The sequence below is a fragment of the Nicotiana sylvestris genome, chromosome 12 (assembly GCF_000393655.2).
Source record: "Nicotiana sylvestris chromosome 12, ASM39365v2, whole genome shotgun sequence".
Lineage (NCBI taxonomy): Eukaryota > Viridiplantae > Streptophyta > Magnoliopsida > Solanales > Solanaceae > Nicotiana > Nicotiana sylvestris.
The window spans coordinates 138,042,599-138,060,646 of NC_091068.1; the positions used below are offsets into that span (position 1 = coordinate 138,042,599).

Below are 18,048 nucleotides of genomic sequence, written 5' to 3' on the forward strand. Positions count from 1 at the left end.
GCAGAGCCGAGCGAGCGATGACGACGACGTGAGGCTTGCCTTCTTCTCAACTCTTTAAGAGCTAGAAGAAGAGCAATTGCGTATATACCCATAAAAAACCTCGTCCTCTTCCAATATGGGACAATATTCCTTCATCAAGGAGGAAAACTTAAAATTTCACTTAAAAATTTCATTTTCCTCCATTTCCCATTATCCCTCTTTTAAGCATTTAATATACTTAAAACCCCAACAATCCTCCACATGAATGAGAATGGCTATATCACGGAAATATGCATGAAAAACTGTGTGATTCGCAAGCAAGGATTAATTGCATCTGGATAAGTAGGTTTCCCTTTGAACTTTCCGTAATGAACTTATGTCGGATATACTCGGTCAATAAGTAGATTTGATATCTTTGGAAGGTCAAACTTTGGTGTATACCTAGACAACCATAAGTCACACAACCAACCCTTAACCGTCTTTGGTTCTCATTTTTGTGTTCGTTTCAACCATGAACATCGCCTGGTTTCATAAGTGCGTAGAGAACTGGCCTTACAAAGTTCTCCTTGAAGAGGCTAACACTTCACACTTACATAGGTGATTCCTAAACGTGTCATCCCGTAGATACACTATTTGATATACCCCGTATCAAATTTAGAAATCATTAAAAAGCCTTAATGCTTTATCCTTGATACTGAACATTGTCTCATCACGAGAATGGACCAAAGGTTTAGTTGACAATGTTGAACCGTCATTAATGACTTTGTTTGATCTCCTTGAACCTAGATCTTGGGGTCTCCAGTCTTCTAGGTAGAGTTACCGCCACTATGACTTGTTCTCGGCCATAGTCCCATTCCCCTTGATAATTTCTCAACTACCTCTCTAGTTAGGCCTTTTGTAAGTGGATCCGACATATTATCACTTGACTTTACATAGTTTATTGTAATAATTCCTCTAGAGAGTAATTGCCTAACGGTTTTATGTCTTCGTCGTATATGACGAGATTTACCATTATACATAATGCTCCCAACCCTTTCAATTGCCGCTTGACTATCACAGTGTATGCATATTGGTGTCAACGGTTTGGGCTAAAATGGAATGTCTTCCAAGAAATTCAGAGCCATTCAGCTTCTTCACCGACTTTATCTAAGGCTATAAACTCAGCCTCCATTGTAGAGCGGGCAATACAAGTTTGTTTGGATGACTTTCAAGATACTGCTCCCCCACCAATAGTGAATACATATTCACTTGTGGACTTAGAATCAGTTGAACCGGTGATCCAATTTGCATCACAGTATCCTTCAATCACCGCAAGATATTTACTATAGTACAAAGAAAAGCCATGGGTATGTTCTAAATATCCCAAAACTTGTTTCATTGCCATCCAATGAGATTGACCTGGATTGCTCGTGTATCGACTCAAAGAAAAGCCATGGGTATGTTTTAAATATCCCAAAACTTGTTTCATTGCCATCCAATGAGATTGACCTGGATTGCTCATGTATCGACTCAATTTACTTATAGCACAAGCTATATCTGGTCGTATACAATTCATGATGTACATTAAGCATCCCAACACACGAACATAATCCAATTGTGATATGCTTTGGCTTTTGTTCTTTGCTAATGCAAGATTCACATCAATTGGAATCTTTACAACTTTAAACCCTAAGTTCTTGAACTTTTCAAGTACTGTCTTAATATAATGAGATTGTGACAGTGCCAGACCTTGAGGAGTCTTATGGATTTTAATACCCAGAAATAAATCAGCAACTCCCAAGTCCTTTACTAGTTAGCATAAGTAACATTTATGTTGGCAATGTCATTACTCATTATCAACATAGCATCCACATATAAGCAAACAATGACTATATGATTTGGAATATTTTTAATGTACACACAATTATCACACTCATTTATCTTAAAACCATTCGACAACATTGTTTGGTCAAATTTCGTATGCCATTGTTTGAGTGCTTGTTTTAGTCTGTAAAGGGACTTAACAAGTCTACATACCTTCTTTTTTTTACCTGGAACCACAAACCCTTCAGGTTATTCCATGTAGATTTCTTCCTCCAACTCTCCATTTAAGAAGGTCGTCTTAACATCCATTTGATGAATTTCAAGACCATAAACTGCAGTTAACGCTACCGTTTGTATGGACGTAATTATTGTAACTGGAGAGTATGTATCAAAATAGTCAAGACCTTCTCGTTGTCTATACCCTTTGACCACAAGTCTTGCCTTATATTTTTCAATAGTGCCATCATCTTTCATTTTTCTCTTAAAGATCCATTTGGAACCCAATGGTTTATTTCCAGGAGGAAGATCAACCAACTCCCATGTATGGTTGTTCAATATAGATTCTATTTCACTATTGACTGCCTTTTTCCAAAACAATGATTCCGAAGAAGACATAGCTTCTTTAAATGTTTGAGGCTCATTCTCCAATAAGAAAGTCACAAAATCTGGTCCAAATGAAGTAGACATTCTTTGACGTTTACTATGTCTTGGATCCTCCTGATTAAATGTACTTTCTTTTGTTTCTTCTCGAGGTCGTTTAGATCCTTCACCAATCGACTCACATTCCTTTTTATACGGATATATATTTTCAAAGAACTCAGCATTATCTAATTTTATAACCGTATTATTATGAATGTCGGAATTTTCTGATTTATGAACTAGAAATCGATATGCTTTACTATTGGTCGCTTATCCTATGAAAACACAATCAACGGATTTCGGTCCTATTTTTATCATTTTAGGTTTAGGAGCTTGCACTTTTGCCAAACACCCCCACACTTTGAAATAATTCAAGTTGGGCTTCCTTCTTTTCCATTTTTTATATGGAATGATTTGTGTTTTCCTATGGGGTACTTGAATTAATATTCGGTTAGCCGTAAGAACGCCTACCCCCCTCACAAGTTCTATGGCAAACCAGAACTTATCAACAATGCATTTATCATCTCCTTTAATGAACGATTCTTTCTTACCGCAATCCCATTGGATTGGGGTGTGTAAGGGACCGTTGTTTGATAAATAATTCCATATTCTAAACATATTTGTTCAAAAGGAGATTCATATTCACCACCCCTATCATTTCTTATCATTTTGATTTTCTTGTTAAGTTGCGTTTTAACTTCATTTTTGTATTGCTTGAATGCGTCTATTGCTTCATTTTTACTATTAAGTAAGTAAATATAGCAATATCAAGTACTATCATCAATAAAAGTTATGAAATACTTCTTTCCACAGCGAGATGGTATTGACTTCATATCGCAAATATTTGTGTGAATTAAGTCTAAAGGATTTGAATTCCTTTCAACTGACTTATAAGGATGTTTAACATACTTAGATTCCACACATATTTGACATTTTGATTTATCGCATTCAAATTTAGGCAATACTTCCAAGTTAATCATTTTCCGCAAGGTTTTATAATTGACATGATCCAAACATATATGCCATAATTCATTTGACTCAAGTAAGTAAGACGAAGCTGAAATTTTATTATTATTCTCAACAACCATTACATTCAGCTTAAAAAGGCCCTCAGTGAGGTAACTTTTTCCTACAAACATTCCGTTCTTACTTATTACAACCTTATTGGAAACAAAAACATACTTAAAACCATTCTTAACAAAAAGTCCAGCAGAGACTAAATTCTTCCTAATCTCGGGAACATGAAGGATATTGTTCAAAGTCATCACTTTGTCAAAAGTCATCTTTAGAAAGATATTCCCACATCCTTCAATCTTGGCGGTTGCATTATTTCCCATAGAAAGAGTTTCTTCGGGTCCAACAGGAGCATATGTTGCAAAGGCTTCCCTAACAGCACAAACATGGCGAGTGGCTCCAGAATCAATCCACTACTCCTTAGGATTTCCCACCAGGTTGCATTCAGAGAGCATAGCACACAAGTCATCAACATCTTCATGCTTTTCAACCACGTTTGCTTGACCCTTCTTCTTGTCTTTCTTCGGAGCATGACACTCTGTAGATTTGTGCCCAGCTTTCCCACAGTTGTAGCAATTTCCGTTGAGCCGCTTCTTGCTTGGGTTGCTTTTTGGTCCAGAAGTCTGCTTCCTCTTTCTCTTATTTTGAGAAGTATCCTCAACAATGTTTGCTCCCATTATTGTTAAGTTTCCACGGCCTCTCTTTTCAACAGCTTTATTGTCCTCTTCGATTCTCAACCGAACAATGAGATCTTCAAGGGACATCTCCTTGCGATTGTGTTTCAAGTAGTTTTTGAAATCCTTCCACAAAGGAGGCAACTTCTCAATCATCACTGCTACTTGGAATGCTTCATTGAGGACAAGACCTTCAATGAAAATTATGTTAGTAAAAATACTAAAATTACTACTTTCAACATCAATATTAATTCGATTTATACCTTCAGCAAGGAGATCGTGAGTAATCACATGCAATTTCTGGACTTGGGTAATAACAGACTTGCTATCTACCATTTTATAGTCCAAAAACTTGGCGGCAACGAATTTCTTCAACCTGGCATCTTCTGTTTTGTATTTGTTTTCAAGCGCAGTCCACAATTCTTTTAATGTCTCCACGCCACTGTAGACATTATACAAATCGTCCTCCAGTCTTCTAAGAACATAGTTCTTGCATAAAAAATCAGAATGCTTCCATGCCTCAATCACGAGAAAGCGTTTATTCTCTAGAGTTTCATCGGGCAGAACAAGAACATCTTCCTTGATGAACTTCTGCAGACTTAAAGTAGTCAAGTAGAAGAACATCTTCTGCTGCCACCGCTTGAAATATAACCCGAAATTTTTTTCGGGTTTCTCCGCCGGTGTTCGGCTTGTTGATGCATTGGCAGTCACCATTGGAACAGTCTGGTTCCCGTTATCATTAGTCATTTCTGTAAGAGAATGACACAAACAAACGTTAAAATCACGTAGATTTTAATCTCCAACGAAGTAAAAACCCACAAAGGTTTTAAACTCTAAAACAGTGAATATAACACAAATACAGAATAAAAAATCAAATTCCTTAAGCTTGTTAGTAAATTGTATTTGTAAAATAATTCTGGGAAATATAAAATAACATAAACAGAAATATCAATGAAATAAAAATTAATCCGAGCCCACTGAATTCACAGTGTTTCCTTAAGGAATTTAATCCCCTCCTAGTACCCAAGGTTATGGATAATTTTCTCACATGATAGAACGAATTACACACTGGTGTAGTGGTACTTCAAACCCCAGTGTTTCAGCGAACACAACGTTCGATAGCAAATCACAATTACTGTTGCTTTCTTTGAAGTTAAAACAACACAGAAGAAGGAGGAGAAACTCAGAAAATCATATCGAACTTCTGAGAGAACAGGCTTGTATTTATAGCCAAAGTTGGCTGAAATCTGAAGACGTGCAACTCTTCAGAATGGTTGTTTATGCAAAACGGCCATAGAATAAATGCCATAACATAAATGACTATTTACTCAACAATAAAGAGGGAAAATTGAAGAGGGTAGTTTAATTTTCAGTTACACAACTGAAAAACGGAAAATTGATTGGATTTAATATTAATATTTATTTTAATATTAATATTTTGTTATTAAAACGAATATTTAATAATATTTCTGTTAATATTTTACTATTAACAAATAAATTTGGTCCAAAAAATCAATCAATCGATCCGAAGCCGAGCGACGACGACGACGCGAGGCTTGCCTTCTTTTCAACTCTTTAAGAGCTAGAAGAAGAGCAATTGCTTATATACCCATAAAAAACCTCTTCCTCTTCCAATACGGGACAATGTTCCTTCGTCAAGGGGGAAAACTTAAAATTTCACTTAAAAATTTCATTTTCCTCCATTTCCCATTCACCCTTTTTTAAACATTTAATATACTTAAAGCCCTAACAGAAATGCCTACCAATTAGAGTATATTAACATACAACGCCGAGTGAAAATTCAAGAATATCAGGTGCAATTGATATGGAGGAAATTATTTCGTAAGAAAATGTAATTTAGTTATCCCACGTTTGGCAACAAAAATGCTCAGCAATTTGGCAACCAAACTTAGGAATGAATACCAATTCAAGAACGAACAACAATGCCGAGCAAAAAATCAACCATTACGGGTGTGTTTTAATTATGGAGAAAAATATTAATAATGTGTTACAAATTTTGAAACAATTACAAGAAAATACAATTGACTTCACACCATAACAAAAAATGACCCATATTTTTAAGTTTTACCCGACCTAACCCATATTGTACATATTTAGAAAGCACTAGCAAATTCAAAATATATTTTCTTACAACCATTGCTTCTAAAAGTTATGAAGTTAAATCTATATTCTCACAACCATTGCTTTCACTCTCTTTTCTTCTCACATCTTCTACATATGCCTCAAGGGGTCGTCGTCCATTACTGCTTCTTCCCTGTGTCACCTGGTTACAATGTAAGAAAATTGAAGATTCAACATTCCACCATTGAAGGCCATTCAAAGTTTTGCTTTCAAAAATAAGATTTTTTGAGTTTGTTAGTTGTTTGGATTGAGTGTTGTTCCAATTGATTGAAAATATCAAAAGGAGTTCAAAATTTAAATTTGAAGTGATTTGTAGTAGATTTGAGCAAGATTTGAGTTAAATTTAAGAAAAAATGCAAGGAAGAAGACGAAGTCAGTTTTTTGTATAATTATGTATAATCTTGTATAATAGTGTGTATGAGTGTATAAGCACATCTTATACACTATTATACATTTTTATACACCTTTATACAAGCGTCTGTAGACGAACTTCTTCCATAATTTTCAGTTGCAATTCTTGTTCAAAATCAGTCCAAATTTCCACTAAATGACTTCAAATTTTTTATACAACTTCCTTATACTATTTCTAACAATTCTAGATAATACCCACTCCAAATTTCTCACAAAATCAAATTCGGAATCTAAACCCACATATTTAAGCTTGTTAAAAATCTAATTTTTACCATCCAAATGGATTTGGTTTGTTGAACTAATATTTGAGTTACAGTTACTGATTCGAAAATTAACTTAAAAGCTTGAGCAATCTTATTAAAAAATTAAATAGTATTTTTGAGAATTTATTATAGTTGAATGTTGAATCTTAACTTATTATTTTTGGGCTAGTTGGTTGTAAATTGAAATATGGGCTATAAAATTAAAAAGTAGGGATCCCAGTTGTTCTTAGGTAAAATTTTCCCTAATTTGACTGGATTCAATATTTAGGAAAATATATTTTCCTGAAATTAGAGAAAAGAGTCCAAGACTTCCCTAAGACCTATAAGAAAATTATTCTTTATGACTACATTATTCTTTTAGATAGCAATGAATATTATCCCGCGTATATTAGCGCAAGTAGACTAACGAATACTATTCACATACGCGTTACCGACGGCGAAGAAAAATTCCAACACTTGGCACCATTTAATACTTATTCTAAAGTTCCTCATCACCATCTTCCCACTTTCCTTTCTTTTCTTTAATTAATTTCCACCATATAAACGACTTCAACTCCCCCGCAAGATTCACAAAACTGAAATATCTCTAAAATCTGTCCAAATATCTCATCTTGTTTATTTAGAGTAATAAATTACTAACTACAAATGGCAGGAACAAGTAGTTATCCTCCTCAGATGGCTATGCCGCCGGCAGCAAATCAGGTTGCAATTATAAGCCCACAGTTCTGTGCTCCATATCCAGTTGATTTGAACATCGTGAGGAAACTGATGACTTTGTCTGAAGGGAGTTTCGGAGTTACCGATGTCAACGGCAACATCATTTTTAAGGTCAAAGGAAAGCTCTTTAGCCTTAGGGATCGCAGAGTTTTGGTTGATGCCGCTGGCAACCCTCTCGTCACTTTCCAACAAAAGGTTATATAAATCCTTCTTCTTAACTAAATTTCCTTTTACTTCTATGCAGTATAGTATAATATTTACACAATCATATCATAGTTGCATATAAATTTAGTTTTTATGATAAAAATTGGTAACCTGTTGGAAATAATTAACTTGATAAAATAGTTACTATTGATCAGTTGCGGATTTATCATGTATTTTACACGTGAATTCAATAGTTGTTCAAACTTAGTATTTCTATTAAGAAATTGACTAAATATTTGACTGTTAACCAATTATTATTGTATATTAACTTGAGGTTGTTACAGATGTTATACCTTCAAATCCGAGATTCGCCTCTATTACTAATAATGTAAATTTTGTTATGCTCTCGGTGAGATATATAACTTAAGTCCTTTACACATTTTCCTTAATTCGTGTTCATAGTATTTGTATGTTCTAGGCTTCTAGCTTAGTCAGACTATAATTAGTTTTTTCTGTTTTTTGTTGGTTTAACTGATTTTTTCCCTTCTCACTAACAGTACTATATATATCTGTTGAATTCATTTAGTTGATGCAATCCGTAGGCCGTAGTATTTGCATCTGTTCGTAGTAGTTTCTCAAATTAGGTCATATCCTCTCCTTGTAGAAAAGATCAAATGACCTAAAACTAGTAAGCTTGTTCAGTAGTCAGGTTTAGTCAGATTAAAGGGTATGATCTTCGTATCTTATTTTCGGTAAAAAACTTACTCGCACTTGGTATTTGTACCAAATCATGCATATTTACCATGGTTATTTAATAAATTAAGTTGAGAATGTGTGTTAATTAACAATGATTAAGTGATAAGAGTGTATGTGAGACATGTGTCATATATTTATTGGATTGATGTAAATACCGGCCGGTTGCAGGTAAGTTTTTACGCGTATTCTCTGTCTTTAGTTTCTTTACGCCTACGACGACAGGTAAAAAAAATCATGAAAACTTGTTCTGTTCTCTGGATAGTTATAACCAATTTAGTCATTCATCTGCGATGAAAGGATGCATCGTACCATTCACCTTTGTTGTACCAAATTTTCCTAAATTTATATATCAGGGATTCAGGACATCTAAGTATTAAGTAATAAGCAGTAATATCGGGTCTCGTTAATGATTATGCCACTTTATTTCCACTGTAGCCTCTGTTTATGATACAGAAGAAAATAGTTCTTTCACTTTTACCATAGATAGACCAAAAATAACGACCATATCCGCCTCTGTATCGATTTAATCTTGTCGTATTGTAAGAAATTTGCATCTAAGCAAAGGAATCCCTCATGACATTTATTCATTTTCCTTTTTCTATTTTGCATTTCAGATGTTGACTGCCCATAGGAGATGGCAAGTATACCGAGGAGAGAGCACCGATACCAAAAATTTCCTTTTTAGTGTAAAGAAGTCTTCACTTCTTCAATTCAAGACCAAATTAGACGTATTCTTGGCTCACAACACAAAAGAAGACGTTTGCGACTTCAGAATTGAAGGAAGCTGGTTTGAAAGATCTTGTGTTATCTATGCTGGAAATACTAATACCATAATCGCCCAAATGCATAGGAAACACACTGCTCAAAGTATATTGCTTGGGAAAGACAATTTTGGTGTTACTGTGTATCCGAACGTGGATTATGCTTTCGTAGTCGCTTTGGTTGTGATTCTGGAGGAGATCAATGAGGATAGATCGGGTGAAGACTAAGATTATATTATCACAAGTGTTGCCAATGTCTGATATTTTTGTGTAAACGAGTTTGGCTTTTGATTATGACTTGATTTCAGATGTAGATAAGGGTGTAAAACCGTTTTGTTTGCTAACTTTCGCCAGAAAGATTACTGATTGTAATATTTTGTGTTTGCATAAAGTGCTCATAGCGGCACTTCACTCTGTAATAATGCATAGTATTAAGTTAATATATAATATTTCCTTTTGGAACAAAAAGATAAGGGTGTTTTAACTAGTAACCCTTGTAATACTGTTATGTTATTATTGGAGTTTCTCCCCGAAAATGTTGTTGTATTAGGTAAAACTATTGCCACATAAACATGGTCAGCGATAAGAGACGTTTGTTAATGGTAATTCTGTCAAGTAGATGTGTTAAAATAGGAAACTTTGTAAGTTTGGTAGCCGGCTTAAAAAATTGGTGCAAGTTTAAGGGGTGTACTGCGTATAATAAATAATTGGACGCCCCACTCTCTTTCTCTCTCATTTTTTTAAGTTCAATTAGTAACAACGTACTAATGTGAGACTAGTCTGATAGGATTTTTATCTTAGACTGTGAGTGGTTAATGTTGTGTTTTTATTACTCTTCCGTTTTCCATAGTGCCGGGACTATTTACTCTTTATTGCTTTTGTTTTTCATCTATTTTCTAGTTTTTATGATGCTTTATTATTTCTATGGTTTCTGTTAATGGTACTGATATATTATCTCTTTTCGTCTTAAGTTGTTATATCTGATATCTCCTAATCGAAAAGGTTGCATAAATGATAAGGAGAAGGACTCCTTACTCGAGATAAGGGAGGAGTTAGAAGTTGAAGATAACTACAACTCTTCCACCACGGAAGAGTATAACATTGGAACTCTAGTTATTTCCTATTCTACTAACTCTATATATTTCAGGATGTTCTCATTTTATAGGTACGCACAAATGATGAAGTTAAATGTGAGTTGAGAGCAAAATAGCAAGGTATTTTGCAAACAATTCTTGTATAATTCTAGTGTGCGAACCTGAAGCTACATGAACCAGCCAGTTCCAAATGTTTGTCTTTTATTCTAGTTTCATTGTAGTATGTGTTTCAAATTGCACCTTTCAACTTTATCTAGAAGCAATTGTATTAGGTACTATGGGTATTGTATTCAAGTTAGAGTTAACTTCAAGTTGTCGCAACAGTTAGAGGCTGACTACCACAGTGGGATTAGAGGTAATCCTTAGGTTTACAAAGAGTTTTGTAAATGCCGTTTTGACTCAATGATTTAGTGAAATGTTGAGGAAATCCTACTGAGTAGTAGGTCGTGGTTTTTTCACCTTTTTGAGTCGGGTATTTTTCACGTAAAATACTTTTGTCTTACTTTCTGCATTTACTATTTCCGCAACAGCAGTATAAGGAACACGTAGAAGAACCAGGTCCTTCTATAATTTGTGCACGCGAAAATTGGACACCACACAAATCATCTCCCCCCCCCCCTTGTGTGACATTGAAGTATAAAACATTAATCGGTATCAGAGCAGGTTATCCTTGAAGAGGCTTACACCTTAGGAGAAGATCAACATTAGTGAACCACCTGGAAACTGTGAGGGGTTATCTACTGCTAAACCACCACTCTTTAATGGCCAATACAACTCTTGGTGAAAAAAAGGATAAGAGGTTACATTATAGGAGAGGACTATGAGCTATGAGACATTGTCACCGATGACCCACTGGCTACCTTGAAGAAAATACTAAAGGAGTAGATGTACCAAAGACAAGAGCGAATTGCACTATCGAGGACTTGAGGAAGTGGGAGAAGAATGCTAAAGCCAAAAAATGGCTTGTCTGTGGACTTGGTCCAGATAAGTACAATAGAATCCAAGGTTGTACCACTGCTAAGAAAATTTGGGACACACTACAAGTGGCTCATGAAAGAACACCTGAGGTAAAGACATCCAAAGGAACTCTACTGTACGCTCAGTATGAGAGCTTTGCTATGAAGGAAGGAGAAACCATTCAAGAAATGCACACAAGGTTCATTATGCTGACAAATGAGCTAAAATTTCTTGGAAGGATTATTCCTGAAGAAGAAAGGGTCGAGAAGATACTAACTAGAGTTTTGCCTATCACTTGGGAGAGCAAAATCACTGCCATCTAGGAATCAAAGAATATTATCACTCTTCCACTAGATGAATTAATTGGAAATCTTACTGCCTATAACTTAGGAGACAGACCATGAAGATAGATGTACCTAAAAAGGAAAAGAGTTTGTCTCTCAGAATCACTGAAGGTTCTGATCTAGAAGATGATGAAATGGCTATGATCACCAAAGACTTCAAGAAGTACCTGACGAGAGGAAAGTGTTCTTCAAGAAGTGAAAGCTATAGCAAATCAAAAGCTCCTAAGAAGCAAATCAATGATGGCTTCTACAAGTGTGGAAAGACTTATCACCACATCAAGAACTGTTCTCTATGGGAATTTTGAATGGAAGAAGGAAAGAGCTAAACGAAGGAATAGGAAAAAGGAACAGGTACAACCCAAGAAAAGCAATAACAAAGGATCAACCAAGGCTATGGTCGCTTCTTGGGGAGATAGCTTAGATGAAAGCTCTGATGATGATGATGAACGAGCACTTATGGCCATTGGAGAATCTAATGAAGAAGCTGAGGTAAGTGTCTCTCATCTCAAAGACACGATTAAATTTTTGTCTAAAGAAAGGTTATCTAAGTTGCTTCTAGAGCTAATTGATAAATCTGAGGATGTAAATAATAAAAAGGAACAACTGTCAAAAGAATGTGTGGTTTTAAAAGCTAAGTGCAAAAACATGGAACTTAAGGCTAGTGAAACTGAAAATGAAAATGCTGTGTTGAAGAACCAGGTTTATGAACTTGACACATCTGTAATAGAATTTAGATCAGAAAATCTAAAATTGAAATTAGGAACAGGTAAAAAGAGAGTTGATCACACACAACTCACTCAGGAAAAAATGTAGGAAAAATAAAAGATGAGTTGTACAAAAGAGATGAGCGGATAAGAAGCCTAAAAGAGGATCTAAGCAAAGTCAAGCATGATCTAGACAGAACTTGTAAATGGAGCAGGTCCTCCGATGCACTTTCATGGCTACAAGAACACCATAGTAGAAATAGAGGAAGACTTGGCTTTGGGAACCTTGCACCTAAGTGGGATCCCAAAAGCAAGTACCTTACACTTACTGAGAACAAGATTTTCACACATTGTGGTAAAATAGGCCATAAAAGTGAACGTACTGCAAAAGAAAAGGCAAGTCAAAAGAACAGAGAATTTGTTCGAGGAAAGAATAGGCTACCAAGTTGGGCTAAAAAGAATTTGATTCATCCTTTTGCCTATAGAAAAGGACCCAAACTAGTTTAGGTTTCTAAGACTACCCCCTGATTTCTTTTTGCAGGTCCAAGTGAAGGGGAGCAGCCAAATATGTTACATGGATAGTGGTTGCTCAAAGCATATGACAGGAAGTAAGAACCAGTTCCTTTCACTTGAGGACATTAAAGGAGAAAATGCCTCCTTCGAAAATGGGAAGAAAGGTGAGATTATTGGGGTTGGCAAAGTAGATAAGACTGACTCCCAATCTTTGAGAATGTGTACCTAATAGATGGACTGAAATATAGTCTAATAAGTGTATCACAACTGTGTGATAGACGTAACATAGTGTCATTCACCTCTACAAAATGCGTTGTGATTAATCTTACCACTAACAAGATAGTTTTGGAGGGAAAAAGAGTGAAAAACATATATGTTGTGGATTTGTCCATACTTTCAGATAATGAACTCACTTGCTTAAGTGTGTTGGATAATGATCCCTTCCTTGGCATAAGAGACTTGGACATGCTAGTCTAAATCAACTCAACAAACTAGTCTCCAAGGACTTGGTGATAGAGCTGCCTAATATTAAGCTCAAGGAAGATAAAGTTTGTGAGACTTGTGTAAGGGAAAAGCAGGTAAGATCCTCTTTCAAAAGCAAGAAAATGGTAAGCACCACCAGGACGATGGAACTGGTCCATATGGATCTTTGTAGGGCAATGAGAACATTGAGCAGAGTTAGTAAGAGATATGTTATAGTGCTTGTTGATGATTACTCTAGATTTACTTGGATACTGTTTTTTAACATCTAAAGATGAAGCATTTGATATGTTCACTTTTTTTGTTAGAAAACTCAAAAACAACTAGGTAATCAACTTGCATCAATTAGGTCTGATTATGGTACTAAATTTGAAAATACTAAATTTGTTGAAATTTGTGATAACATGGCATAAATCATAATTTTTATGCTCCTAGAACTCCACAATAAAATGAAGTAGTTGAAAGAAAGAAAATTACAAGAAGAAATGGGTAAGACTATGCTTCTTTCTAGTAAACTGCCCCATAGTTTCTAGGCAAAAGCTGTAAACACTGCACGCTACATCATAAATAGGTACATAACTAGACCTCTTACTGAGAAGACTCCCTATGAGTTTCTTAAAGGGAGAAAGCCAAATATATTCCACCTTAGGGCATTTGGATGCAAGTGCTTTGTGCACAATAATGGTAATGACTCCCTAGGTAAGTTGGGATATTCTTCATATAGTAAAACTTATAAGATTTATACCAAAAGAACTATGTGTAAAGAAAAAAGTATACATGTGGTTTTTGATGAAACTAACATTCTTTCTGAGAGGCAGGAATATGATGATGAAGCAATTAGGCTGGTAAGAAACTCAACTGAAACCACAGCCCAGACTAAAGTTGCACCAGAGGAAGGAGCAGGTGATGGAATAGCTCCTTCCACCCAAGGTAACCTGATAGGGGGAACTGAACTGAGAGGAACTGATCCTCAAACCTCAAGGGAACCTTTCCATGAACCTGTTCCTCAACAACAAAACACTAAAGGAACATCTAGAGGTAACCATCTAGTTGTGAAACCTTACAAGTATCAGAGTTCTCATCACATTAAGAACATAATTACTGATCCAACCTCTAGAATCAAAACCAAATCTTCTTTAAAGAATCTTTATGATTTTGATGTTTTTTATCTCTTATTGAACCTAAAAATGTTGCTGAGGCTTTATAGGATGCAGGCTGGATAAATGCAATGCAAGATGAACTCAACTAATTTGAGCGAAGTCAAGTTTGGCATCTAGTACCAAGACCCAAGGACAGATTAGTAATTGGTACAAAATGGGTCTTCAGAAACAAACTCAATAAAGATGAAACAATTACAAGGAACAAGGCAAGATTGGTGGTTCAAGGATATAGTCAAGAGTAGGGCATAGACTATGATGAAACCTTTGCTCCAGTTGCAAGATTGGAAGCAATTAGACTCCTTATAGTTTTTGCTGCTTATATGGAATTCTCTCTCCATCAGATGGATGTCAAGAGTGCCTTACTCAATGGCTATCTAAATGAAGAAGTGTTTGTCAAGCAACCTCCGGGCTTTGAAAGCAAGAAATGTCATGATCATGTGTACAAGCTTGATAAGTCACTTTATGGGCTCAAGCAGGTTCCAAGAGCCTGGTATGAAAGACTATCAAAATTCTTGCTTGAGCATGATTAAAAGAGAGGTAAAATTGACAATGCTTTGTTCTTGAAATAAAAGAAAAAGGTAAAGATTTCTTGGTAGTTCATATATATGTTGATGATATAATCTTTGGAGCAACTACTGATAAGCTAAGTAAAGAATTTGCAAAATTAATGGGGAGTGAATTTGAAATGAGCATGATGGGTGAGCTTAATTTATTTTTAGGCTTACAAATTAAACAAAATTCAAATAGAACTATGATCCATCAGCAGAAGTATGTGAAAGAGTTGCTTAAAAGGTTTAAAATGGAAGATTCCAAAGAAATTGACACTCCTATAGCAACAACCACAAAATTGGATGTAGATCAACCTGGTTCATCTATTGATTAGAAGTTGTATAGGAGAATTGTTGGCTCTTTATTATATCTCACTACTAGCAGACCTAACATTATTTTCAGTGTAGGTCTTTGCTCTAGATTTCAAGCAAATTTAAAGGAGTCGCACTTGACTGCTGTCAAAAGTGTCTTGAGATACCTAAAAAGCACCACTAACATTTGTCTATGGTATCCAAAGGTAGTAATTTCAACTTAGTAGGATATGTTGATGTTGATTATGCAGGTTTTCTTGTGGATAGAAAGAGCGCCTCAAGTATGGCACACTGTCTTGGCTCATGTCTTGTGTCTTGGGCCACCAAAAAGCAAAATTTTGTGGCCTTATCTACTGCTGAAGCTGAGTATAGTGTTATCGCCTCATGTTGTGCTCAATTGTTGTGGATTAAACAATAATTAATGGACTTTGGAATTGATGTCGGTTGTATCCCCATTTTTTGTAATAACGAAAGTGCAATTAGCATGACCAAAAACCCGGTTCATCACAAATAACTAAGCACATAGATGTTAGGCATCACTTTTTGAGGAACAACTATGAAAATGGTTTGATCACTGTGAAATTTTGTGCTACTGACAAGCAAATAGCTGACATCGTCACAAAAGCTCTAAGTAGAGATCACTTTGAAAGGAACAGGTTAGAATTAGGGATGATTAAGATCATCTAAAAAGAACTAGTTCTAACTCAAAAATTGGTTAGAAAATCTGTGAATTTTGTACATAATTAGATTAGATTTTGCTCAGTCTCATACTTTCATCAGTATACTCTTGTGTTATGTGCTACAATGTCTCATTAATTTCTAATGACATTATCTTTATTTTCTTGGAAAACTCATACTTACATAAGAGATTTCTCAGTAAAGAACCTGGTTCATCGGGATTACATAGTACGTACTCTCCATTCTGCATATTTTGAAATAATTATATTTGGATTATGATCAAAAGGAGAGTCCTATTTAATCCTAACCTCCTTAAGCCTATCCATTACGAAATGAACCAGTTTCATCCAAATAGAGTCCCAAAGTGCAATAAGTGCCTAGATTCTAGGGAGTGTCTTCAATGTCTTTTCAAACTGATTCCCAGTTTGATTAGACTTCTAAGCTTCTAAAAAAACTGTCGTTACCCAATTAAACTCCTCCTTTTTATATTGACTAGGCCTTAGTTGTTTCTTTACTTCTAAAATTCTAGTCGCCAAACAACTCTCTCTATCTTCTCATATCTTCTAAACACACACATACTCATCTTCTCTCATTCTGAAACACAACAATGGAAAACCCTTTTGAGAATCCCCCATCACCACCCAAGGAAGCTACACCAACACCATCTGTCACACCTTCAACTACACTCACCTCTAATAAAGGAAGGTTCAAGATGATTGCTCGCAAGGTTGTCAATGGAGGAGAACAAATCAAGAAAATTAATGAACAGTTAAAAGCAAGTCGGGAAGAAGAACCCTAGAAATCTGATGAATCATTCAAGTCTGCTACTGAGTGGAAAGAAATTGTTTCTTCTGAAATAGAGTAGGTAACATCTAGTCCGACAATTACTTCTAAAATCATCTCTGAAGTTGCTGCAAATCTGGAAATAGGTTTGTCCTAGTAGGAACTGTGGTTGAGGTTGAGACCACTAAGTTTGAGAAAATTGGTAGTAAAAATAAAAGGAGAAAATAAAAGGAGAGTGAGGGTGCTTAAGGTGTCGTGAGGGAAATGGGAAAAGGAGTGGATGAATCTTCACCCACTCTTGTTGGTTTGACTGAAGAAACAGGAGCTATGGTAGCGTGGAGTGAGGAATCCGCTGGAGAAGAAGAAAGTGTGAGAGAAAAAGGGGGAAGTGGGTCTGGAGAAGCTACTGAGGGATTGGTTAGATTGGGGAAGAATGTTCAAGAACATATTCCATCTGAGCAGGAACCCCTCGAAGAACTACTGAGAAAAATGTCTAACAGTTACAATCCAAAAAAGAAAAAGAGTTCAGAAGTTAAAATCCCTTGTACTTATTGGGCAAACAAGAAGAGAAAGGTTTCCTCTTCTATCCCTATAGAGACTCCTCCCATAAGATGAAGAGCTAAAATAAGTCAGAAGAAGCAAAGTGAGGCTGAACTTGAGGAGGCTTAAAAAGAAAGTAAGAGGAAAGTTGTTGCAAAGGGAAAGAAGAAAGTGGTTGATCCTGTTGAGGCTGGTAACATTGAGGATATGAACCTGGTTATTCGTGATAAAGAAGAGGCAGAAGAGGTGGAGGTTGTGACTCCAAAAGCAAAGAAAATCAAGACTTCCAAAAAGAAGTCTCCTTCAAAAACAAAGTCAGCAAAACATTCTACCTTGGAAAAAAGAACCAGGTCTGCCTTGAAGTCTAGAAAAGTGGAAGAAAAAGAAGAAGAACCATCTTGAAAGGTAGACTCCTCAAGAACTTGGAGGATAAAGGAATGATGACGATGATAGAAAAGTTATAGCTACAGGGTTGGAAGGACACAATCCTTCAAATGGATGGAAATCTTGCCAGAACTAAGATTGTGGAGTTCATGGCATATTGTGAGATAAAAAATGACAGAGTCACCAGTGTGATGAAGGGGGTAATAATGAACTTTGATGACAAAGAATTGGGAGACATTCTTGGTTTG

The 18,048-nt window shown here is 35.7% G+C and overlaps 2 protein-coding genes across 2 annotated transcripts; both read left to right on the plus strand.

Moving 5' to 3' along the window:
* The first annotated feature begins 7,342 nt into the window (after window positions 1–7,342).
* Window positions 7,343–9,771, plus strand: LOC104236871 (protein LURP-one-related 10-like). The gene is made up of 2 exons (XM_009790905.2): window positions 7,343–7,837; window positions 9,157–9,771. Exons 1-2 carry the CDS (start codon window positions 7,571–7,573, stop codon window positions 9,529–9,531), a joined length of 642 nt encoding a protein of 213 aa, XP_009789207.1. The 5' UTR covers window positions 7,343–7,570; the 3' UTR covers window positions 9,532–9,771.
* Window positions 9,772–17,140: 7,369 nt separating this feature from the next.
* On the plus strand, window positions 17,141–17,818 carry LOC138883822 (protein pxr1-like). The gene is made up of 2 exons (XM_070164536.1): window positions 17,141–17,449; window positions 17,576–17,818. Exons 1-2 carry the CDS (start codon window positions 17,141–17,143, stop codon window positions 17,816–17,818), a joined length of 552 nt encoding a protein of 183 aa, XP_070020637.1.
* The last annotated feature ends 230 nt before the right edge of the window (window positions 17,819–18,048 follow it).

Excerpts from the sequence above, each read along its gene's own strand:
- LOC138883822 (XM_070164536.1), top strand. The coding sequence starts at position 17,141 with ATGGGAAAAGGAGTGGATGAATCTTCACCCACTCTTGTTGGTTTGACT. Across the intron at positions 17,450-17,575 it reads GGGCAAACAAGAAGAGAAAG|GGAAAGAAGAAAGTGGTTGA; the intron begins GTTTCCTCTTCT and ends GTTGTTGCAAAG.
- LOC104236871 (XM_009790905.2), top strand. The coding sequence starts at position 7,571 with ATGGCAGGAACAAGTAGTTATCCTCCTCAGATGGCTATGCCGCCGGCA. Across the intron at positions 7,838-9,156 it reads TCGTCACTTTCCAACAAAAG|ATGTTGACTGCCCATAGGAG; the intron begins GTTATATAAATC and ends TTTGCATTTCAG.